Source organism: Patella vulgata, chromosome 2 (assembly GCF_932274485.2).
Source record: "Patella vulgata chromosome 2, xgPatVulg1.2, whole genome shotgun sequence".
Lineage (NCBI taxonomy): Eukaryota > Metazoa > Mollusca > Gastropoda > Patellidae > Patella > Patella vulgata.
In genome coordinates this window covers 61,097,388-61,123,843 of record NC_065880.2, presented here as the reverse complement: position 1 = coordinate 61,123,843, position 26,456 = coordinate 61,097,388, and the positions used below count along the sequence as shown (strand labels likewise).

Below are 26,456 nucleotides of genomic sequence, written 5' to 3'. Positions count from 1 at the left end.
TTGAACATTCTAGTTCAATTAGAAGGAGAGTTATTGTGCCCCAAAAAGTGTGACGGACAGACAGATGGACAAACCCATTTTAATAGTCCCTTGCTTTCTTCGAAAGGGGGGGACAATTAGCAAAAGGCACAACTACTTTAAAAGGTTGATGTTTGTACAAAGTTTTATTAAGATATCTTGAATAGTGAAAGAGATATGCTCCGGAAACGATATCGGGATGGACGGACAGACAGGCGGCCTTATTTCAAAATCCCTCCCTAATTTCGTTCGGCAAGGAATAATAATAGGTTGATGAATGTAGAAGTATTACATGTATAAAGATATCTTGAACGGTTTATGAGATATGCTCCGGAAACAAAATTGTACACCAAAAACTAAGTCATTTTTGTTTCCATGGAAACACAAGAAAATATAATCCAAGAAATTCCTAAATAGCAAAAGGCACAACTATTTTAATAGGTTGATGTGTGTGCAAAGTTTCAAAAAGATATCTTGATCAGTTTATGAGATATGCTCCGGAAACAAAATTGTAAAACTATCTCAAATTTGTTTCCATGGAAACACAAAAAAATATAAATCCAAGAAATGCCTAAATAGAAAAAGGCACAACTACTGTACATGTAATAGGTTGATGTGTGTACAAAGTTTCAAAAAGATATCTTGAATCTACTGGTATCTACATCGATAATCATGACATTCGGGACATTTTAATGTGTAATATAGTCCAATTCGATTTGTTACATAATTCCCATCCGTCGGCTTTTCGGGTAGAAATCATGGAACAAGTTTTGTGTCCCTCACCCAATAACCGAACTCAACACTTGATCGAGTGTAAAATGTCATTTATTACTGACAACAAATAAATGACTAGAAAACATTGTAACAAATAAATGACTAGAAAACATTGTAACTAAAATATTAATTATATAAGCATACACATAAGAATCACAATAATCATATTAATTCTATAAAAATACACATAAGAATCACAATAATTATATAACGATACACATAATAATCACAATAATTATATAAAAATACACTACTCCCAATAATTATATTCCCTGACCCCCCACAATACTCATGTTGGGCTAAATTAGAGCCCCCAGTTCTGCCCAATGCTTCTAAAGATCAGTCTAATTAAGTCATAAACCAGGAGGCGATGGGGAGGAGGAGGGTGTACACAAAAATAATGCTGGTTTTAAACAAATGCTACCGCTCTTCTCAAGGTTTGCAAGCTGTAATGTGGCGCGTACTCGCCTGACCTAGATAACTCGCGTCACTATTCTGCACTAAATATCTGCTAAGCTTCTGATTGGATGAAAGTACACAAATTTCATTATGTCCATAATATGTATTTATTTTAAAGGTTTTCATGTTTTATGACAAAAAACCAATGTTCACATTTTTTCTGAGTAGCTTTCATAGTATGGGAGGCCATTATTTGAAGGTAACCATTTCGCGATAATATTCAAACTGATTTTGTTTATTTTCACCGTATTTATAATGTTATCGACTTATCAACTATGATTTAGCAATGTATTAATATTGGCAGGGGTCGTGACCCTATTTCAGATTTTTTTCCATCTCTTCATGACAATATATCCAAGATGGGGACCATTTTTGGTGGAAAAATGGGATGATATGCTGAATTTGATTAAATAGTTGTGTTTGGTGTCAATATATATGTTTTCAGGGGCATAGATTCCATTTCTAAGGGTTACAACTGTGTAAAATGATCACATGTTCAACTATTTTACATATTTCCAAGAAACAGCCATTTTTGACAGGAAAATGGGACGATGTTCTGATAATGATGAAGTAATCGTCTTTGGTGTCAATATATATGTTTTCAGTGGCACAGATACCATTTCGGACTGTAAGAACTGTATACGCCCACAGCAGCTAAATCGATCTAAAAACTAAAACAAGGGCCGTAACTCTGGAAGTAATCTACAGAAATTGTTGAAATTCGACAAGCATTTTTGTTTTACTAATTCAAATAATGCATATAAATTTCATACAGATTGGATGATGACTTTTGTTGTTCGAACGTTCACAAGGTTCAACAAAGTAAAACAAGGGCCATAACTCTAGAAGTAATTGACGGAAATTGCTGACATTCAATAGGCTTCTTCAATTCACTAATTTAAATTATGCATATGAATTTCATACAGATTGGGTGATAACTTTTGTCGTTCAAGCGTTCACAAGATTCAACAAAGTGAAACAAGGGCCATAACTCTAGGTGTAATTAATGGAAATTTGCTGAAACTCAATAGGCTTGTTCCTTTTACTAATTTAAACGATACATATAAATTTCATACAGATCGGATAATAACTTTTGTCGTCAGAGCATTCACAGGGTACAACAAAGTGAATCAAGGGCCATAACTCACGGCGTAATTAACGGAAATTGCTGAAATTCAATAGGAATCTTCGTTGCACTATTTTAAATGATGCATATCAATTTCAAACAGATCGGATGATAACTGTTGTCATTCGAGCGTTCACAAGATTCAACTAAGTGAAACAAGGGCCAAAACTCTAGATGTAATTAATGGAAATTGCTGAAATTGAATAAGCTTCTTTGTTTCACTAATTTAAATGAAGTATATAAATTTCATACAGATCGTATAATAACTTTTGTCATTAGAGCATTCACAAGGTACAACAAAGTGAAACAAGGAGCACAACTCACAGCGTAATTACCGGAAATTGCTGAAATTCAATAGGAATCTTCGTTGCACTATTTTAAATGATGCATATCAATTTCAAACAGATTGGATGATAACTGTTGTCATTAGAGTGTTCACAAGATTCAACTAAGTGAAACAAGGGCCATAACTCTAGATGTAATTAATGGAAATTGCTGAAATTCAATAAGCTTCTTTGTTTCACTAATTTAAATGAAGTATATAAATTTCATACAGATCGTATAATAACTTTTGTCATTAGAGCATTCACAAGGTACAACAAAGTGAAACAAGGAGCACAACTCACAGCGTAATTACCGGAAATTGCTGAAATTCAATAGGAATCTTCGTTGCACTATTTTAAATGATGCATATCAATTTCAAACAGATTGGATGATAACTGTTGTCATTAGAGCGTTCACAAGATTCAACTAAGTGAAACAAGGGCCATAACTCTAGATGTAATTAATGGAAATTGCTGAAATTCAATAAGCTTCTTTGTTTCACTAATTTAAATGAAGTATATAAATTTCATACAGATCGGTTGATAACTTTTGTCGTTAGACCATTCACAAGGTACAACAAAGTGAAACAAGGGCAATAACTCCCTACGAAATTAACGGAATTATTGAAATTAAATAGGCTTCTTCATGTCACTAATGCAAACAACATATATCAATTTCAAAACAATCAGATGATAAATGTAGTCTGTAGAGTGTTCACAAGAAATTGTGGACGACGGACGGACGAACGGACGTACGGGGGCGACAACAATATACAACCACATTTCCATGCAGGCATATAAAAATAATCGGTCCCGTGTATACATTGGAATGCACGTAAAAGATCCCTTGGCAGTTGGAATTCGATATAAGAGTAGGCGATAGTGCCACTGCCCGGGCAAAATTTCCCTCACAGCACACTGTATGGAGTATGGCTGTCTTCATTAGGCCAGTATAGGAGCAGAACAGTAGGACGTTAAACCCCATTTCATTTCATTTATAAAAATAATCACAAGTTCACCTATTTTGTATATTTACAATATGGCGGCCATTTTTGGCGGGAAAATGGGACGATGTGCTGATATTGATTAAGTAGTCTATGGTATCAGGATATATTTTTTTCGGGGCACAGGTTCCATTTCTGCCGTTTCCAGCTGTGTAAGATAGGTTGCCAGGCAATGAAACATACACCCACAGCAGCTAAATCGTCTGAGGTAATTGGGGGCCTTTACAAAACAGTTCCATGCAGATCAGATTATAAATTTTGTCGTTTTAGGGTTCACAAGGTTCTACAAACTGAAACAAAGGTCTCAACTCTGGAAGTAATCTACAGAAATTGTTGAAATTTGACAGGCTTTTTCGTTTTACTAATTTAAATAATGCATATAAATTTCAACCAGATCACATGATCACTTTTGTCATTCAAACGTTCATTTTTGTCATTCAAACGTTCACAAGGTTCACAATCGTCATAACTCTAGAAAATATGGACTGAAATTGCTGAAATTCAATAGACCTCTGTTTCACAAATTTAAATGATGCATATAAATTTCATACATATCGGATGATGACTCTAGAAGTAATAAACGGAAATTGCTGAAATTCAATAGGATTTTTCTCTTCACTAATTTAAATGACACAAGTAAATTTCATACAGATAGGCAGAGCATTAGAGCGTTCCCATGGTGCAACAAAGTGAAACAAGGGTCATAACTCTAGAAATAATTGACGGAAATTGCTGAAATTCAATAGGATTCTTCTCTTGACTAATTTAAATGGCACATATAAATTTCATACAGATCGGCAGTTAACTTTAGAAGTTAGAGCGTTCACAAAATGCAACAAGGGCCATAACTCTAGAAGTAATAAATGGATATTGCTGAAATTCAATAGGATTCTTCTCTTGACTAATTTAAATGACACATGTAAATTTGATACAAATCGGCATAACTCTTGACGTAATTAACGGAAATTGCTTAAATTCAATAGGCTTCTTCGTTTCACTAATTTAAATCATGCATATACATTTCACAAAGATCGGGTGATAACTTTTGGCGGTCACAAGGTTCAATAAAGTGAAACAAGGGCCATAACTCTAGACGTAATAAATGGAAATTGCTGAAATTCAATAGTATTCTTCGTTTCATTAACTTAAATATTGCATATAAATTTCACAAAGACCGGATGTTAACTTTTGGCATTAGAGCATTCACAAGGCTCAACAAAGTGAAACAAGGGCCATAACTCTAGACGTAATAAACGGAAATTATTGAAATCAAAAAGGCTCCTTCATCTCACTAATGTAAACAACATATATCAATTGTTAAAAAATTGGATGATAACTTTTGGCGTTAGATCGTTCACAAGAAATTGTGGACGACGGACGGCTGGACGAGGGCGACAGCAATATACGTCCACATTTCAATGTGGGCGTATAAAAATGATCACATGTTCACATATTTAGAATATTTCTAAAATTGCTGCATTTTGTGGCGGCAAAATGGGACGATGTGCTAATTTTGATTAAGTAGTCGTGTCTTTGTGTTAATATATGTTTTTGGGGGCGCAAATTCCATTTCTGCCGTGTGAAAATGTCATTTATTAAAATGACGTCAACATACATATATATATATACAGTGGACTCTGTCACATCCGACATCGTACGGCATCGTTACAATAATTCGGATCACACAGCGTTTCGGAATACCGAGCTTTCTTAATTACCGAAAATACTATAACTTCGAAAACCGGAAGTATTTTTATATTGTAGCTTCGAATCACCAGAATGCTATTCCCTTTATAAATGATAAACTTTTCTGTACTTTCAAAATTTTATTATATTAAATAATTAACAATAACAATGCATGCGTACAATATATTCATAAAATCGTTTACATGTAATATCAATGCATGTGTACAATATATTTATAAATATCAATGCATGTAATCGTTTAAAGTAGTTTGCTTAGTTAAGATTACCGGAAGCATATCGTAAGGCGGAGTCCTGGGCAACATCTTCTAACAAATGAATTGTTGCGATCATCTTTTCGTCCTTAATCTGTGCGAAGTGTTTAATGTCGTTGAGCATGCGTAGGAATTTTGAATAGGTCAAGTCTGTCGTTAATGTATATTCTTCATCGTCCTCGTCTTCAGTCAATTGTCCACTCTGTTACGTGTTCATTTATAATCTGTCGTTCTATGTCCAGTTTTTCAAGCCAATCAAAGTAAACGGCACCTGTCATCCAAGCTTTGCGATTGGCCGACCAATTGACTGGCAGGTTGATCTTGTCCACTCCCTTAAAACATGTCGGGTTAACTGCTTTACCGATCAAAGTAATCAACACAGACCAGCTCTTGCAAGTTTTAATCTCACCGATAATTGATTGGTGATTACTTGTTAATCTTTTCTGGCTTCACACCCATTGTGTTTTAATCTCACCGATAATTGGATGCTTCACACCCACCGTTTGAAGTACGATTCAATTGAAATTATGTGACGGGACGGCTGATTGATTTCGGAATCCGGAACATACAGAATTCGGATTTACCGGCGATTTTTTGGCTGAAGTAATAAGGAAATAAATCGGGACATGAAAATCATACCGGATGTCACAGCAATCCGGAGTGATCAGAGATCGGATGTGACAGAGTCCACTGTATATATATATTATAGAGATAAAAAACAAAATATACATGATAAATACAAACATAGATGTATACAAGAATTTTCCAATGATAAAGATAGGTTGCCAGGCAACCCACAGCAGCTAAATCGTCTGGGCAGTCAACAAGTGTTGTCGCATATTTTTACTTTTTTGGTAATGAAACATTTATAATACACTAAAATCTGATTAAGAGTAACAACTCGTGAAGTCATTATCAATCTGAAGTCAATCGGATATTAACTTTAGCCTCTAGAGCATCCACAAGATTTTTTGAAGTGATCAAGGGCCAGAACTCTGGCAGTAATTCTCAGAAATTGATGAAAATCAATAGGCTTCTTCGTCTCATGACCTTAAACACTGTGTATAAATTTAAATGAAATGAAATGGGGTTTAACGTCCTACTGTTCTATGCTGGGCTAATGAAGACGGGCATACGCCATACAGTGTGCTATAAGGGAAATTTTGCCCGGGCAGCAGCACTATCGCCTACTCTTGTATCGAATTCCAACTGCCAAGGGATCTTTTGCATGCATTCTAATGTATACACGGAACCTGGGTTTTTCGTCTCATCCGAAGGACTAGACAGCTGTCCTTGTCAGGCCCTCCGTCATGCGTGTATAAATTTAAAGTCAATAAGATATTAACTTTGACCTCTAGAGCGTCCACAAGATTTTTTAAAGTGATCAAGGGCCATAACTCTGGCAGTAATTATCTGAAATCGTTGAAAATCAATAGGATTCTTCGTCTCATGACCTTAAACACAGTGTATAAATTTAAAGTCAATCAGATATTAATATTGACCTCTAGAGCGCCCACAAGATTTTTTGAAGTGATCAAGGGCCATAACTCTGGCAGTAATTATCGGAAATCGCTGAAAATCAATAGGCTTCGTCTCTTGACCTTAAACACTGTGTATGAATTTAAAGTCAATTGGATAGTTAAAACTTTGACCTCTAGAGCGTCCACAAGATATTTTGAAGTGATCAAGGGCCATAACTCTGGCAGTAATTATCGGAAATCGCTGAAAATCAATAGGCTTCTTTGTCTCATGACCTTAACCACTGTTTATAAATTTAAAGTCAATCGGATATTAACTTTAGCCTCTAGAGCGTCCACAAGCAATTGTGAACGCCGGACGGACGAAGCCGACAACAATATACGACCACATTTCAATGTGGGCGTATAAAAAACTAACTATCTACTAATTGTTGGGCTAAACAATCCGCCGTCAATATATTTATATATATATATATAAAACAAAATATACATGACACATACAAACATACATGTATACAAGAATTTCCAATGAATAAGAAACTATCTACTAAATGTTGGGCTAAACAATCCGCCCAACATATGTGACCCGCCGCATGTAAATGAGTCGGAATGCGGTAAAATTAATTTTGCACAAGAGACAAAATAAGTGAAAATATTGATTTTGATCGAAATTGAGATTTTCACAAAAATGAGTCCATAAATATACTATCTATCGACTCAAAAGATCAAAATAGCAATAAAACATTTTAAAACGCCTTTATTTGGACGTTTTGTAAGAGTACCGTATTCTTAAATCTGTCTTTTTCTGAATATTCTCAGCAGAATTAGATATTTTTCTCTGCTCGCAGCGGCGACCTGTCAATCCTCTTGCAAAATGCTTGGCATCGTTGTAAAGCGGAGAATCTCTAGTTTATAAATATGACCAAGGTATTGCCGATGAATTCATTTTGAAGAAATACAAAAGGGTTTTAAAACCCCTAAAAATGTAAACATATTCCGCTTGTTGCTATGCTTCCAACACGACTCGTTTGCTGATTGGCCCAGACGACGCGTGCAAAGCATTGTGTGGTCCCATGGCCGCATCGAGGCTCAAGCAGACGATAGAATTTAGATTTGGGCAATGTTATGGTGTATCTACATGCGATTCACTCTGAGAAGTGGCAGAAAACAACTGTTGTTGTTGTTTATTAACGATTTAACGTTCAATACAATGAATATGATATTATGGACAGGTTGATTTAATTAAATTATTTACACTTGAAAACTGTTAAAAACACAAAATAAAAAGCTCCTCGGATACCAACAACTTAATTCTGATCGTATATAGATAGCCGTTGAGTGTTAATCAAAACATTATAAATCAATCAACACGCGGTTCGTGTCATTGAGTAACACTAATCTGTAATCACTTCTCACGGATTAATGATTAGTTGATTGATAATTAACAATGATAAGGCCACCGACAATTCATTATTTACCCCGATGATTTAATGTCTCGTTTGGTCTGTTAGAAAATAATTTATAGTCCTTAAATGGAAATAAACAAAATAGCCAATAATTTGGTTTCCGAAGAGAATTTTATTGATAGGTAAATTCCGTTTACTGTCGCTTCATACGGCATGCAAATCTAAGAATGCATATTGGATATTATTATTGTTTAAAATTCTATTATCACCATGGGTCGGGAAAATGAGAACGACCAATGAGTCGAAACGCAACGATTATCGAATGGGAAAAATAATCTGCCATTGTTTAATTACACCGCTTCCAAAATGAACGTAAGCATTTCATGCCAATGAAATTTAAATTTCTATTCTATTATGGACTCATATTTTGATACCGTTACGGTATCTCAGGCTTAAAATAACAATAGACTTATTGTACACGCAAAATCTTAATTCAGGCATGCTGCTGTGGCGGCTTCTTTGATGATTAAGATAGGCTACTAAACTTGATTACCCAATCAAAAACTTTGATATTCTGACCACTGGCACCAAGGTGCTAAATAATTGATGAGATTAACTGAACTGAAGTTAATCTCACCAAAGTTATAATATACAAACTTAGACTACTAATGTATACACTGTTCTAAATTATAACGCTATCATAGGAAATGTGAATATACAAACTTAGACTACTAATGTATACACTGTTCTAAATTATAACGCTATCATAGGAAATGTGAATATGCCGCATGTGTTGTGGATGTTTTACTATGAAAAGAGTGCATTTACTACGATTTTCGTTATCAGCACCCTTGAAAACCTAAAGAAGAAATTATTAATATTAAACGACAAAATAACGAAAGATTTATTGGCATGGTTGCTGTGTGATATTGTTTTAGAACATACCGACTGCAGATGTCAGTGCATTCAATTCCGTCGTTTCATTGGTATACCCTACCCTGCAAGGTGTGACCATAACTGATGGGTGATCATAAAATCATCGAATGTGTAAAATGATAAATATTCGTTGCATCGACCCAACACCATGTTTTTCGTATTCAGCACCCCCGAAAACCTCTAAAATGATATATTACACGAGTACAAAGTATAAGAACTCCAATAATTGCCATTTTGGTGGCCATTTTGAAAAACAAGATGGAGGATACAATCCAGTCGACCCCTGATGCTACAACCTTTATGCCTAATAAAACATATAAAATGACACGGTTACAAATATACTGTGATAAAAAAACAACAGAATTGTCATTTTGGTCGCCAAATTGATAAAACAAAATGGTTGATATTGACGGATTAATTTTACTACTACGATTATCATTTTGGTCGCCATTATGAAAAACAAAATGGCGGGTATTATCGGATTTACTCTTATATTGCAATTGTTTGATGTAGCACCCCCAAAAACCCATTAAATGACATTAATAAACACATAACTTATGAAAACTCGAAAATTTGTCATTTTGGCGTCCATTTTGAAAAAAAAGATGGCGGAAATTGTTGGATCAAATTGTTACTACAATTTTCGTCTTCAGCACCCCTGAAAACCTCTAGAAAACAATATTCAACGACAAAACAGCAAATAAATGGCTTGGTTGCTATGGGATTTTGTTTTGAAACATACCAAACCTTTAACTTGATTTTTCTCAAAACTTACTTTGGTGAGTTGGGTGGCTTTAAGCAGTCACAACTCAGTCAATTTTCGCCCGATTCAAACAAACTATACATCAAATTGAAGGTAATGAGTCGGAGAATGTGAAAATAACAATAACTCAATTTTCAAAATTTCCTCATTGCGACTCAGTATGCCATGGGGGGTCACATATGCTTTGCTAAACAAATTTACGAATAAGCATCATTAATTACTAACAGATATATATGCTAAATGATGGAGAAGGCTTACAACTAATCAGGCTATCTATGGAAAAAGCTCAGTGACAAATATTCATGGTGGCATAAGGGGAGGGGGAGGGTGAAATTCCTCAATAAAATTTTCCTGGATTACTTTCTGACAACACCAAGCACCATTTTACTCTACGACTGCGTTTGCTAGAATGTTGGAAGCGCAATTAAAAAGGCGGGAAATCTTAGCTGGCTCATTAGCATAATATAATCAAGCAGTAAATAAAAGGAAATAATCTGATTGGAGAGAGAGAGAGAAATGGGGTTTAACGTCCACTCGACACAAACTAGGTCATTTTGGGACTAACATATGGTTTAATTTTTTTAATTTTAATAATTCGCTTGCGCGTAGGAGTCTTTAGCAGTGGGAGGAAACTGGTGGACCCGGAGAATACTAAGCCCTCTTGTTGGTGTGAAAATGTCATTTATTAAAATGACGTCAACATAATATATATATATATATATATATATATAGATAAAAAACAAAAGATACATGATAAATACAAACATACATGTATACAAGAGTTTTCTAATGATAAAAAAACTAACTATCTACTAATTGTTGGGCTAAACAATCCTCCCAAAATACGCCAAACAGAGACCAGTCTGAGATACAATCACAGTCTGGGTTGTCTGGCCCAACAAAGGGATACATCATTCACACTAAAAGAGGAGCTATCGACATGGATATCACTGTAAAACTTGACAATACATGAGGACAAACATAAAAGATTTTGGTTTCATTGAAAATTATGGGCCAAGGCTGTGCACAGCATAATAATCTCAAGTTTTATCAAATCGGAAATCGGGTATGACTTAAGTTTTTGGTGGAGACATTGAAGTGCCAACCCTAAGCCAGTCTACACTGGCATACGGCAGCAACACAATACCCGCACAGATTATTAATGCAGTTACGTATACATATGTGGCATGATAATTAATATAAAATGACAAAATTGCTTGACAACACTTGTGTGGGAGAATTACTGTCCCATGCCATCAACAAACCAGCCTACACTGATCTACAATAGGCACCCCCGTATCCGTATCCACACCCATCGGTGCCATGCAATGCTACTAATAAAAAGCTGACACAGGTGCAAATTAAAGAATAAAGGGGGAAGGGGGGGGGGGGATAAATAATAATCACATATAGTAATATGCCAGGCTACACCGAGCACAGATACTCATAACTACTTACTAATGCCCTAATATCTTAACCTCCGAATAGCCGTTGAGGAACGCTGTTGTCACGGCACGAATCCGAAAGAAATGTAATTTGTAGCGAGAACTATCCAAACCAATAAATTCAATCAACTTGCTCAACCTAGAATTTAAAAGTTTATATGATACGGCCACTGGAACACAGGACCTCTCACATGAGGAGAATTTTGAAAATAAGCCAACAGCAAGCAGGGGGCACAACTAACTGTAGATATTTTACATGAACACTGGAAGAACAATTAAGTGGGAGTAGCTGACGATTTATGTATGTAACAATGCATGGATATTTCCACTGCTTGCAAGATGGTACCAGCAAATGAAAATTGAACATGTTGAGTTTGTATCACCTTGGTATTATCAACGCCCGTTTTAAGTACCAACTCGCCTAAGCGAAAAAAGCCTGCAAAAGCCAAAGCAAATATGGATTTCAACAACACTTGATGAGACAATAAGGTAAAAGCTAAAGGAACCGCGTGTAATAACTGGATTAAGATCCTATGGGTAATTGGTAATCTAGACTCCGATGGAACATGTAATTTATTGATTCCTTTTAACAAATTCTTGACCATAAACGAATTAACTGTATCAACGTAGCCTAACGACTTTTGGACAAACACAATGACTGATACGTGAGAAGCGATAGTGCTTGGGACAAAGCCAGATTCAAAGAGAAAAGTCAAAAAGGCAATAATAACCCCTGACGGAATCGGAAACTCTGGATTTAATGAGATAGAGGTACAAAAATCTGTAAATCTAATCCAATCTCTTAAATATGATGATTGAGAACTTGACGACAAAGCTGTCCAATTAACATGTACGTTGATGCACTTAGATCATTAAAGTTTCTGGATGTATTATTTGAGGGGATGGATCCAACCATGGTGCCCAATCTCTTGCTTCCTGAAAGAGGAAGTGTGATAAGCAGTCAGCGACACGATTAGATTTGCCAGGTATATGTTTTGCATGTAACAAAACATTATATTTAATCGATGCCATCACTAATCGTCGAATTAAAGACATCATGGCGGGGCATTTAGAGGTAGATTTATTAATAACTTAAACGACACAATCATTATCGGTAAGAAATAATAACTTATGTTTCTTCAACAAATTACCCCAGTGTTCCATTGCTAAGACAATGGGAAATAACTCCACGACATTAATACTGTAATTCACCATTGACGCAGACCACTCTGCTGCAAACCACCTGGAACCAAATCCTGCAACGAACCCTTTCGAAGCAGCAGCATCGGAATATAATTAAAATCACTCATAAAGTGGGACCCAATTTTTAAGTCTAACTTAGCTGCATTCGTTAAACGAATCTTATAATGGGGTTTCGTAATACCTATAGTAAGATCATATATGCGTCTCAAAAATGTATGACCTGGTACCACAACCAAGGTAGCAAAATTTAACAATCCTAGAAGGGACTGCAATTCTCTCAATGTGACTTTGCGTCTTTTACTGACCACTTCCAAAGCCGCACAAATTTTTTTTAACCTTTCCAGTGGGAAGTCGACTAACCATTGCAACATAATCAATTTCAATACCATAGATAGTAATTTTTGTCACCGGATACACCGTTTTGGACTCTTTGATAGGGATACCCAGAAATTTGGACAAAGTCAGAAATTTTTTAAACGAATTTAAACACTTGGCAGAGTTGGGTAAACCGACAAAGAAAAAATCATCAATCATGTGACTTGTGGACGCTCCATATTTAGTTTCCATAACCCAATGTAATGATGTACTAAATCGTTCAAAGGTCTGACAACTCATACTAAGGCCCATCGGCAAACACATATCAGCAAAATATAACAACTCATCACCCAACTGAACCGAGAATCCTAACAAATCATAGTCATTTGGATGGATTGGTAACAACCGATAAGCATCTTGAATATCTGCCTTGGCCATCAAAGCCCCTCTACCTTTTGCCTTAACAATATGGACGACTTCATCAATAGAATCATACTGCCATTTTGTAAACTCATCTGATATGCCTGAATTAACCGACTTATTTAAGGGGAATGATAGATCATGAATCAGACGAAAAGCACCTGGCTTCTGTTTTGGTATAACACCCAAGGGCGAACAACGTAAGTTCGTAAAGGGGGGCAGTTTAAATGGACCCATCACACGACACTGTGCCAATTCATTGTTGATCTTTCCAATCAACATTTCCATATGATTATAACACGAATCATGGTTACGAGCTACAGTAAAAATTCTTTGACCGGTAAAGGGAATGCGAAATCCATCAGAAAAAACAGAAAATAAAAACTCACGTTACACAACCTCATACCCTTCCAATATTTCCCCATAACCTACTTGGCATTATTGATGTTGGGATTTTGTTTGTTGCCTGAACTGTTGCTACGAAAGGAATAACGGGACTGCGGCCTTCTTTGAGATGGAGGAATAGCAACATGTTGAGGTAAGGACAAATTCACATTTGCAGTTGGCGGGTTATTGGCTACATTCCTGGGCGATGGCAACATAGAATGGGTTGGGGCATTAGGTAACGGGTTTCGACGGGTTTTAGCATAACACTGCACCAATGGGTGATTAAATCCACACTTGGAGCAAACATGAGCTAAGCTACAAATATAACGGTAACAGACCTGTTGGGAATTAAACGCCCAGCACACCTGCTTGGGGGTTGAGAAAGACGGATTCACAACCCGTTGAGATCTATCCCCAAGGGAATTAATGTGGGCCCCATACAAAGTTGTGGCACAAAGCCATAACTCTGCGTGAATGCGTCCCACGGTATTACAGATGATGCAGAAACTCTACATGACATGGGTCGATTTAACAATGGTGACAACGACGATGCAGATGACGAGCATGTAATAATAACAACGACTATGACAATGATGATGATGGTAATAATGACGATGATGGTGATAATCACGTCAATGACGTCTACAGCTGTTTTAATTTTATCTAAATAACATTTTAGATATTTTATGAAGTATGTAACATTGTCTTGCTCTGAGATATGTCTTTGTGAGGCGCAAATGAGCACATTTATGTGGCAGCTGTATGCGTTTGAAATGTGTAATAATAATAATAATAATAATGGATAAAACAAACTATTAACACATTCATCATCATGTTTATCATTCATTTTTCCAAATTACTGCTAGACGGTCTGATACCACTTCAATTACTGCCAGGGGGCCTGATACCATTTCAATTACTGCTAGACAGACTGATACCACTTCATCATGTTTATTATTCATTTTTCTAAATTACTGCTACACGGTCTGATACTTCAATTACTGCTAGACGGTATGATACCATTTCAATTACTGCTAGACGGCCTGATACAACTTCAATTACTGCTAGACGGTCTGGTGCCACTTCAATTACTGCTAGACGGCCTGATACAACTTCAATTACTGCTGAACGGTCTGATACCACTTCAATTACTGCTAGACAGTCTGATACCACTTCAATTACTGCTAGACGGTCTGGTACCACTTTAATGACTGCTAGACGGCCTGATACCACTTCATCATGTTTATTATTCATCTTTCCAAAAAACTAGTAAATATGAAATTGTTTCAATGGCAATTAGTAATTGAACTGGAATACAAAGCTTCTCTAGTCATTATCAAGCAATAATAAAATATGACATATAACAAGACATTATATACACGTAAAAAAAAACAATACTTGGTTAATGCTGATCAACCAGAGACACCCTACTACGGAAGACCATTAGGGTCAATCAAATGAAAAAATAATATTCTGAATGTAATTTTAACCCAATGAACCCGAAATGCCGGAAAACGAGCTTGAAAGATGTGTCTACTTCCTGGTAACAAAAAAGCCAATGAAAACATTGTTTTCTGCGCGGGTAGATACCACGTCTGTCACGGCAAGAATGTAAACAAACTTTCCATGTTTTTAAAGTCAATTTTGACTATTTTATTTGCTAAAAATGGGTTCTAAGAGGCTCAATACCGCTGATGCCATTGCCTTGATAATGAGCGATGATGACAACCTTTTTTTTTCTATTAACGTTTAGAGAAAAAATATAACTAACTTATTTCTATGAGATCCACACTGCCCGAAAAGTATTTTCTCGTCTTTTTCTTGTCCACTGCATGCCTGAAAATATGCCCGAAGCTCTCATATGATATGTATGCCCGAAAAAACGGTATTGATTTCGGGCAATTTTCTCTTATGCCCCCCTGAATTACTTTTAGCTCCTACGCCTATGATGATGACGAAGATTTGAATGCATTAGAATATGTCAATAATAGTGACTTTGAAAGTGAATCTGACAGCTCAAATACGAATGATAACAGTGACAGTGACAATGAACATCAACATGATGATGAAAATAGTAATAATAATAATATCAATCTAAATCATGTTCATCAACTAGATATCGGGGGTGACACAAATATTAGAGGTCGAGGCATTATGAGAGCACACAATGTTATTATGCAAGTTCCTGCCCCATGGTGTTTGAATACAACCAGGTTTATTCCACAGCATTTTAGGCCTATTATGAATCACGCACCCGGACCCAGAAATATTCCTCCCTATATCAATGAAGACAGTACCCCATTGGATTTTTTAACATTATTTTGGACTGAAGATTTATGGGAGAAGATAGTCACCGAAACATACCGACAAGCTAATTACTTGAAAGCCAATAAACCTGAAAATTATGTCAGTAAACATTGGACAAATACTTGCGTAAATGAAATGAAAGCCTTTTTTGGTTGTAGAATTGCCATCGAATCCCTTATTCATAAGGATCGATACGAACAATACTGGAAGGGAAAAGATAATTTTCTGACAGCCACTTCCGGATTTGCTAAGGTTATAACAAGGGATCGGTTTGTAGCGATATGGTGGTCGCTCCACTGCGTTGATGAACTGGACCCAAACATAGATAAAACCGACAAGATTTATAAATCTAGACCCATTTTTGATTATTTGTTGCAACAATTTCCACTATATTTTCTTCCAGGACGTGAACTGTCATTAGATGAGAGCATGATACCAACCAAGAATGCCCTATCTATCAAACAGTACATCAAGGATAAGCCGATAAAGTGGGGCCTGAAAAAGTTTTTACTGACTGATAGTCAACACGGTTACATTCTAAATGCAGAAATATATACAAGTAAAAGAGCCGATGCTTTGTGTGTTGACCATTTAGGAGTAACTGGAAATTTAGTTGTGAGAATGACAAAAGATTTTCAAAATCAAAACTTTACAATTTTTACAGACAGATTTTATACATCTGTAGAATTAGCTGAATATCTATTAGATAAAGGCATTGGTTTGTGTGGGACAGCCATGACAAATAGAAAACAATTTCCAAAATGCCTAAAAAGAACAAACAAACAAATGCAAAAAGGAGATTTTGATGTAATTTTCAATGGCAAATTGTATGGATGGATAAAAGACCCATTTATTTTGTTTCATCAGTTTATATTGATCAGCCAATGACTACAGTCCCAAGATATGATGCTAAAGAACACAGAAGGGTTCCAGTCAAGTGTCCAATGGTAGTCAAAGCCTATAACCAGTTTATGGGTGGAACAGACAAAAACAATCAAATGACAAGTCTTCAAAAGTGCCGACAACATTACAAATGGCCACGTCGTCTTTTCATGAAATTTTTTATGTGGGCTGCTTATAATGCCTATGTTATTCAAGGATATTACCATGAACATGTACAACCTTCTCACAGATCGTTTACATTCCATTTCTTTTTGGAGAAGCTGTGTAATCAGCTTATCGGTGATGTCAGAAACAAAACACAGAAAGATCGACGACGTTCAGATATGGATCAGGAGGTTCGTCTTAAAAACATTAGGATCCAGTGTAGACTTTTTAATTAAAGGGGTAACATAAGCTCGTTTGAAAACGTTGGGAATAGTAGGGGATGATATACAAGAATTAATAATATTGGTAAAAACTGGAATAACTTCGTCTAGACAGTCCTTAAGAACAGAAGTCGGAACAGGATCTAATGAACAAGATTTAGGAGCAGACGATTTAATTAGCTTTAAAACAAAAGATTCACTAACCAAGTTAAAATTTTCTAAATAAACAGAATTTTCTAACTTATCAAAATCATGAGCGTTAAAGTCAATAGTTTTATTTAAATCATCAAGTTCAGTTCGTATTTTCTGTATTTTTATTTGAAAGAAATCAGAGAATAAATTGGCAAGTTCAGTGTCATTATCATTGTCCGGGAGGATAGTACGCTCAGCATTATGGTCCAAAAGGGAATTCACAACTTTATACAGGTCTTTTTGTCTGTTTTCGCCATTTTCTATTTAATAAGATGTCCTGTAAATCCAGGGAGGGACGTGCAAAACCCCATGTATAGTCAGGGTTCAAAGGGTTAAAAGATAATCATAACCATGTTGTAATTACAAGATACCTTGTAGTTAAAGATAATCATTTTGTATAACTATTAAATCGTCTGCTCCTAAATCTTGTTCATTAGATCCTGTTCCCACTCCTGTTCTTAAGGACTGTCTAGACAAAGTTATTCCAGTTTTTACCAATATTATTAATTCTTGTATATCATCCTCTACTATTCCCAACGTTTTCAAACAAGCTTTTGTTACCCCTTTAATTAAAAAGTCTACACTGGATCCTAATGTTTTTAAAAATTACAGACCTGTCCCTAACTTAAAGTAGTCTCTAACTCATATCATCCAAAGTCTTACACGTTGAAAATACGAATTATTTGTCAATTCAAATCAACATTGATGTTGTGATCTTACCAGGAAAAGACAGGCTTCTGATATCCAATATTTAAAACAAAATAAACATTTTACCATTGGTACACGAATCGTGTACCATAGTGCATTTTAGCGTCATTTGCAACAAGAGACCTGAAAGAACGAGGCTAGACATATTCAACTGGAGAGCCTGCTCAATAGACTGGAATAACCAGACGCTAGAAATTGCTGCAGGGTTGAGACCAGTGATGGGATTTCAAAACATATCTTGTCAGACATCCTTTCCAGAAAATAAAGGGGCATAATTCTTATCGTAATTTAGACGTTTTCAAAACAAAATTAAGAATCACGTGTCAACAAAATATATTCAAATTCATATGTAAAAAAAAATAGGTGCACCTCGTTATATGTCATGTTTAAAACCCGTACGGTATTCAAATTTATGTCAATAATATTCCTACAAAATTACATGACGTCGTAATACTATAGAATGGCAGCGTGCCGACTGCTGCCGATCTGTTTCAAACTCCCCCAAAATTACCGTATTTTTCGGGTCATACGTCGGTACATTTTTCAGCAAAGTCCGACATTCGTCTGATACTCTGTTTCAATTTATATGACATCCCGAAATTTATTTGGCCGTAAACCGTAGTTAACGACGCTCTAATACAACGAGCGAGTGACACCAACTGCTAAATAATTGCCTTCGACTGTAGCACGCGCTATCATCTAAAACAATTAACTACTTACGTCATTCCCATCGAAATATTCGTCAACATTTCTTAGCGTGTTTATTTATTTATTTAAAGACATAAACCCCATTCAAAATATGATCATAAATCCGACCACATGCCATCAAAATAGAATCTTTTCTCTGACATCAAGCGTTTTGCATTCAGCACGTATACATCTCTTAATTTCACGTGTCTCGCGAGATTTGTACATTCATTTTAATTACTGAACTATATAACTTATAAGCGCCATATACGTGTGTGTGAAATATCTTTATTTAACTTCGGCTTCCACCGAAAATATATCACGGACAAATTATCTGATACAATTTATGTTGATTTGAGGTGTTATATACTATCAGGATGATATGTGACATATATGACTAAATTCTACGTGTTATTGTCCGACACAAAGGAGATTAAAGCGTGAAACAATGGAGAAATCACGGGTTAATCAGATTAAGTTTATAATCACTCTTATTGGATTGATATATCGTCCAACAAAAGAGAAGCAATGAATTCTGTTCAAGATTGATTTGATGAATTGTCCAATAAAGAATTAAGTCAGCCAATCAAGGCAAAATAAGTAGTTAATCAAGGTAGGTGTTTAGACGATATAACACGATAAATAATCGATCACTTAATTACCTAATGAATCCAGCCTATTCTCAACGATAATCGGGTTGCACGGTAGTTATACACTCAGTTCACTATATTAATTTTGGAATTTGAATATTATTCACCATGTCTTGATGTCCGATTGGGCATATTCCCGGTCGGACAATTTTGGGCGTTTCGAAAAAAGATTCGGACAAGTCCGGAATATACGGGTAAAATCCCATCACTGGTTGAGACACATACCGTATTTCGATGGACATAACTGATTTGAAATTAAGAGCCAAAACGGAAACAATTGAATGTAAATCCGATAACATTATTATATGCGTTGTGACCCATTTGGGTCAATTTCTAGGTCCAAAATATTAGCGATTTAGCTCCTTTAAATTTTATTTCTAAAATATTGGAGAAATGTATTGCTTCTCAGATAAAGGCCCATCTAGATGATAACTGTTTGTATGAACCATTTCAAAGTGCTTATAAACTACTAAAAAACTGAAGTGAATACCAAGAAAAGCATGCACCAAGTCTGTATAATCAATAATAACCACATGCACAGCAGCATCCATGCCACTTCCAACACACTACATGCACCAAGATAGCACTATGGCTACTTTTATATCAATTCATGCACCAAAGAGATAGCACCACGGCTATATTTATGCCACTGCATTTTTTTTTTTTTATTTTTATAAGAAAAATAAAACATACATATGTGACAACAAGCACTATGACAGTAAACCATATACCGAATGTATCATTCTGAGCAATACCATCGTGAATCCCACCCTCCTCGTATGGATCTGCGACCGGTTGCCAAAGTCTGGCTTTGTGTCGCCAAAAACTCAGCTCGGGAGTTTCCTGACATAACTCATGATCGCATCGTTTGTTGGGGTAATATTGCTATTATAGTCTTCATACGGAACTGTCTGTCGCGGCAACAATTGTGAAATAATTACACATTTTGGCGACCAACCACTGTGAATATATCCCACTAATCAAACAATATCCAACGCCGCTGATCAGGGCTGCTATGCACATCGAACAAGTCATTGGAACCTAAATGAAGGTATACTAAATCCGCCCCCGTAATCAGATTGTTTCCTTTAAACAAACGACCGTGCGGGTCATTTCTCACCCGTAGTCCGCCATATCCCCAGCATCTCACATTACATAAACGGTTATCTAACCCTAAATTAAAATTATTATAAAACGTAAGGTGCTTGGCTAATCGCTTAATATATGACGTACCAAAAATAGCCACCTTTATTGGTCTAGATACAGGAAAGGAAAGTTGCAAGCCGGTCACACTAAATAATGGTGCCGAACGTTCCATTCGTACCTTGCAGACAAACACAAAAAGAATCAAAACGAGGCTCTAATGGTGAAAAAGTATATGTAAACCCAAGAGAACAAAAAATTGTAAAACAAATTACTTAGCTGGTAGAACAGTCGTAATAAAAGACCCAAATTTACCGTATTGAAATTCCTCGATAAAATTTTCCTGGATTACTTTCTGACAACACTAAGCACCACTTTACTCTACGATTGCGTTTGCTGGAATGTTGGAAGCGTGATTAAAAAGGCAGGAAATCTAAAGACCAGGTCCCAGTGGCCGATGGACACAAAACGTATGCAAAAAGGACACAGCAGACGATCAAACTTTCGGGGGTTGCTCCATCCGTTTTCATCCGCTCCAGAAATTGACGAAAACAGAACAGAAAAGAACGAACATCTGAAGTATGTAGCGGGAATTTTCAATGGATGTTCATCGGAAGCCTAGTGGATGAAAGCGGATGGAAGTGGATGACAGCTCCGACAAACTCCAGACATCCTTCAATGTGGCAAATACATCCTAGATACAAATGCTTTGTCCGTTTTGAAAACTTTATATACGAGATGCATACGTTTACATCCTTTCTATTTCTGTGCTACTAACGATGTATAGACGTTCCATGTACCTTATCTTTCCTCCCTCTTTCCGTTTTCAGCTGGAGCGGATTTGAGTTGCGAGGATGCCCAGAGGATGCAGAGGGGATACAGTGGACGTTTAACGGATGATAACGGACATGGAACGTTTGGTGCTCGTAGATGTCGTGATTTACATCGTACACGGCAGAAAGTTCATCCGTTATAAAAGTTTTGTGCAGCTCAAAACTTTTTGCGCGGATGAAATCAAAGTGAACTGATGCTCGATGGATAGAGCGTATGAAACACGTATGCAGTGAGTACACAACGGATGCATGGCGTTTTCAAACGGAGGGCACGTTTATTCCCCGTTTTACATCCTCTTTGCATCCGTAAGTGCAGTGGGACCGGGCCTTTACCTGGCTCATTAGCATAATATAATCAAGCAGTAAATAAAAGGAAATAATCTGATTGGATAAAAAACACAAATTACATTATTTCCATAATGCTTATTCAGGGGCGCAGAGTTGATTTCTGCCATTTACAACTGCGTGAAATGGTGGTATGTTCACACATTCAGCATATTTCCAAGATGGCCACCGTTTGTGGCAGGACATTATTGAAAAGGTTTTTTAATCCATTTCTGCTATGTATAGGCTTGTAGCATGTTCCTGGAAGACTGTGCCGTGTTTTATCCATTAGGTAAATTATCCAACAATGAAAATTCCTCATCCGAGTTGCCCACTGAGCTAATATCGATTTTGCAGGAAATTAGCACATCTACTTGGTCGTTTGCATTGTAGTAGTTGAACTCCAGTCTGATTTTAAGACTTGGTGGCGCAATCGAGACTTACAGTTTATGGTGTCTGTCAGTTATAGATGCTTAAAAATGTGAGACTTACAACTTTTGAAAAGGTTAGTAATAAATTAAAAAGTAGAACAGAAATGTACGATATTAAATATAAAGCAGTATACAAAGAAATAAAAACAGGGACTGCAAATGAAATAGTATTACCTACTATAAAAAAATCTTCATGGCATAGATTATTTTATCAACTGACCCCAAGCTGCGTGTGGAAGGAGTTGTTCAGAGGAATGCTGTTGCGTTGGAAAAACAAACTATATTACCACTTAAACAATGTCGTGACCCGTCATTTACAACATCTCCAACATCTCCATTGAAAGAACTGGGAATAGTGATGTCAAAGAAGCTGGCCACATCGTTGTGTAAGTGGTGACATACTTTATGTTTCCAACGCAACAACATTCGACATGCTCGTTCACATTCAGCTTGGAAGTCAGTTGATAATAGCAAGTATTTCATTTACAGCCACGTCCCCATCACTATCATCCACGTTGCCACCACGCTGGAACGAAGCTCCTAGCCACATGCTTGCTACACTGTTACGACCTTTATGTATATATAGGAAAGATACTGAGCCTCGTCCATCAGCTCCAGTCTAGTACCCAAACATGAAACATAAAGAAAACTATAAAATGTTCTTGATTGCTTGACTTTTGGTTGTTCTCTGCTTTGAAAGTGAATGAGGCCAGCTGAGCATGCCGCGTCTTACGCCTGGTAGGCACATCACGGGAGCGTGGCGAGAACGTACACCGGTCTGACTACTAACCGCGAGATCATGGTGGGAATACTTTGCACGTAGCCATATCTTGGCCATGAGTGTAGTAAGATCATGTAGTAAGCGCTTAGTGTGGTCATGGCGTAAGCCCCACGCTGCCGTTATGCTCCCTTTGCCTTTATGCCAGAAATAAGCTTTTCTTTCCCAGGAAAATCGATATCAGCTCAGTGGTCATCTCGGATGAGGAAATTTCATCGTTGAATAATATACCAAATGGGTACGACACGGTACCAGCTTTCAGGAATGTGCTACTAGCTAATAGCCTATGTACCAGAATTGGACCCTGAAACCTGTAAATATCAACAAGTATATAAATGATAACAATGTGTTTAGAAAATGTTCTGCCATCTTGGAAATATGCTAAATTGGTGAACATACGCCCATTTTACGCAGTTGTTTATGACAGAAATCGAATCTGCCTCCCCGAAAACATATATATTGTCGCCAATCATCTGATTTTCCCGCCAAAAATATCCACCATCTTGGAAATGTGCTAAGTATATGAATATGTGATCATTTTACAAGGTTGTAAATGTCAGGAATGGAATCTGTGACCCCGAAAACATATATATTGATACCAAACACTACTACTTAATCGAAATCAGTACATCGTCCGATTTTCCCGCTAAAAATGGTCACCATCTTGGAAATATCTTCATGACGTGATGGAAAAAAAATCTGAAATATAGTCATGACCCCTGCCAATATTACTACATTGCCAAATCACAGTTGATATGTCGATAACATTATAAATAAAGTGAAAATAAAAAAAAAATAAGTTGGAATATTATCGCAAAATGGCTACCCTCAAATAATGGCCTCCCATACTATGAAGACATACTCAGAAAAAATGTCAACATTGTTTTTTTTGTCATCAAAACCTACAAAATAATGCTTATTCCACGATTTCTACCCAAAAAGCCGACAGATTTACATTAAGGATCGGACTAATAGTTTTATATCCACCACTATTAGTAATTGTGACCCCCCACAGCATACTGGGTCACAATGAGGAAATTTTGAAAATTGAGTTATTGTTATTTTCACATTCTCCAACTCATTACCTTCAATTTGATGTATAGTTTGTTTGAATTGGGCAAAAATTGACTGAGCTGTGTCCATTAGAAGCTACCCAACTCACAAAAGTAAGTTTTGAGAAAAAGCAAGTCAAAGATTTGGTATGTTGTAAAACAAAATCCCATAGCAACCAGGCCATTTATCAACTGTTTTGTCGTTGAATATATCTTTCCATGGGTTTTCAGGGGTGCTGAAGACGAAAATCGTAGTAAAAATTTGATCCGACTATTTCCGCAATTTATTTGCTATATTTTGTCGTTTAATATGTTTTTTATTTAATATGTTTTATTTATTTATTTTCGTGCTGATGACGAAAATCGTAATAAATGCACTCCTTTCGTAACAAAACATCCACAACACATACGGCATAATATTCACATGATATTGTTATACTGAAGAACAATCTACTATACATTAGTAGTCTGTTGTGTATAATATAACTTTAGTGAGTTTAACTCAGTTAATCTCATCAATTAATTAGCACCTTAGTGCCAGCTAGTGGTCAGGAGATTAAGATTGTTGATTGTATAATCATCAAAGAAGCCGCCACAGCTGTACGCGTGTTCATTTAACACGTGAATTAAAATACGATTTTGCGTGTACGATAGGTCTATTATTATTTTCAGGTACCGTGACGTTATCAAAATATGAGTCCCAATAGAAATGTCAATTTCATAGTCAAGAAATGCTTACGTTTACTTTCAAGCATTTTGGCTTTGATGTAAATATCAACATTATTCAGAGGATACTCAATGGCAGACTCGAGAATCGTCGCATTTTGGCTCGTTGGTCATTCTCATTTTTTCAACCCATTGTGATAAGAGAATTTTAAACAATAATATCCCAGATGCATTCCTTACTTTGCATGCCGTATGAAGAAGCGACGGTAAACGGAATTCAGCTATCAATCCAATTCTCTTCGATAAGAAAATTATTGGCCATTTTGTTTATTTCCATTTAAGGCATATAGATTATTTTTTTAAAGATGATACGAGATATCAAATAATCACCACTTGATTAATTATTCGGAGTAAATAATGAGTTGTCGACGGCTTTATCATTGACCCGTGACAGTTGATTAGTAATAGTATTACTCAATGACACACACCCGCTTGTCGATTAATTTTCATCATCAGCCACATGGTTTCGATTAACACTCAACGGCAATCTATACGATCAGAATTATTTTTTTTTTTCTGCCAAATATTATCGCCAAAACCAAATATTTATCGATAATGTCTTGCAACGTGGTGTCTGGGCCAATCAGCAAAGGAGTTGTGTGGACAGCATGGCAACAGGCGGAGTTTATTTATATTTTTGGAGGGTTTTAAAACGCGATTGTATCCGTTCAAAATCAATTCGACAATATTTTGATCATATTTATAAACTAGAGATACTTCGCTTTACAACGATGCCAATTGTTATGCAAGAGGAATGACCGGTCGTCCCGCTGCGAGCGAAGAAAAATAACTAATTTCGCCGAGAATTTTAAGAAATAAGACTGATTTAAGATATGGTACTCTTATAAAACGTTCAAATACAGGTGTTTTAAAATGTTTTATGGCTATTTTGATCTTGGGATTATGGAAAATCCTTTAATTAGCTCCAGGGAGATAAGCTATTGTCTAGTAAACTGACTTAGAGAGATAAAGGAGAAGTTACTTAATTAGGTCGGGGGGTCAATAGCTGCATCACAGGGATAGTTTCAATTTCCAATGATCTGTATACGCGAGACCTGGGTTTTTTATCCCATTAGATCAAAAAGACACCTTTCTTTACATGGCCCTGCTCCACAAACAAAAAGAAACCAGGCTAGAAAATCCTGAAGAATTTTATTGACCAACACTGGCATTTAACAAACAAGGGACATTACTCATCAAGCATCGATAGCTACGATTATAATAAGGCCTTACCTGTCTTTTTAGGTTGAAATTGTGGAGCATCCTTTAGAGTAAAAATATCACCATTGTCTTTATCTTCACATGTAGCATTAAGGGTACTTTTATCAATTGATTCGCTGCA

General features: G+C 36.3%; 1 protein-coding gene across 4 annotated transcripts in view; it reads right to left on the bottom strand.

Annotated features, from left to right (window-relative positions):
- The window catches only part of LOC126811227 (centrosomal protein 43), a 361,417-nt gene that overhangs the window by 120,643 nt on the left and 214,318 nt on the right, over window positions 1-26,456 (bottom strand). For all 4 annotated transcript variants that reach the window (XR_007675441.1, XR_007675439.2, XM_050536800.1 and 1 more), the window contains one exon: window positions 26,348-26,451. Coding sequence is in view for 2 of the 4 variants with exons in the window: in XM_050536800.1 (XP_050392757.1) it covers window positions 26,348-26,451 (104 nt within the window). In the remaining 2 variants the exon portion in view is untranslated. The remainder of the gene's footprint in view (window positions 1-26,347; window positions 26,452-26,456) is intronic.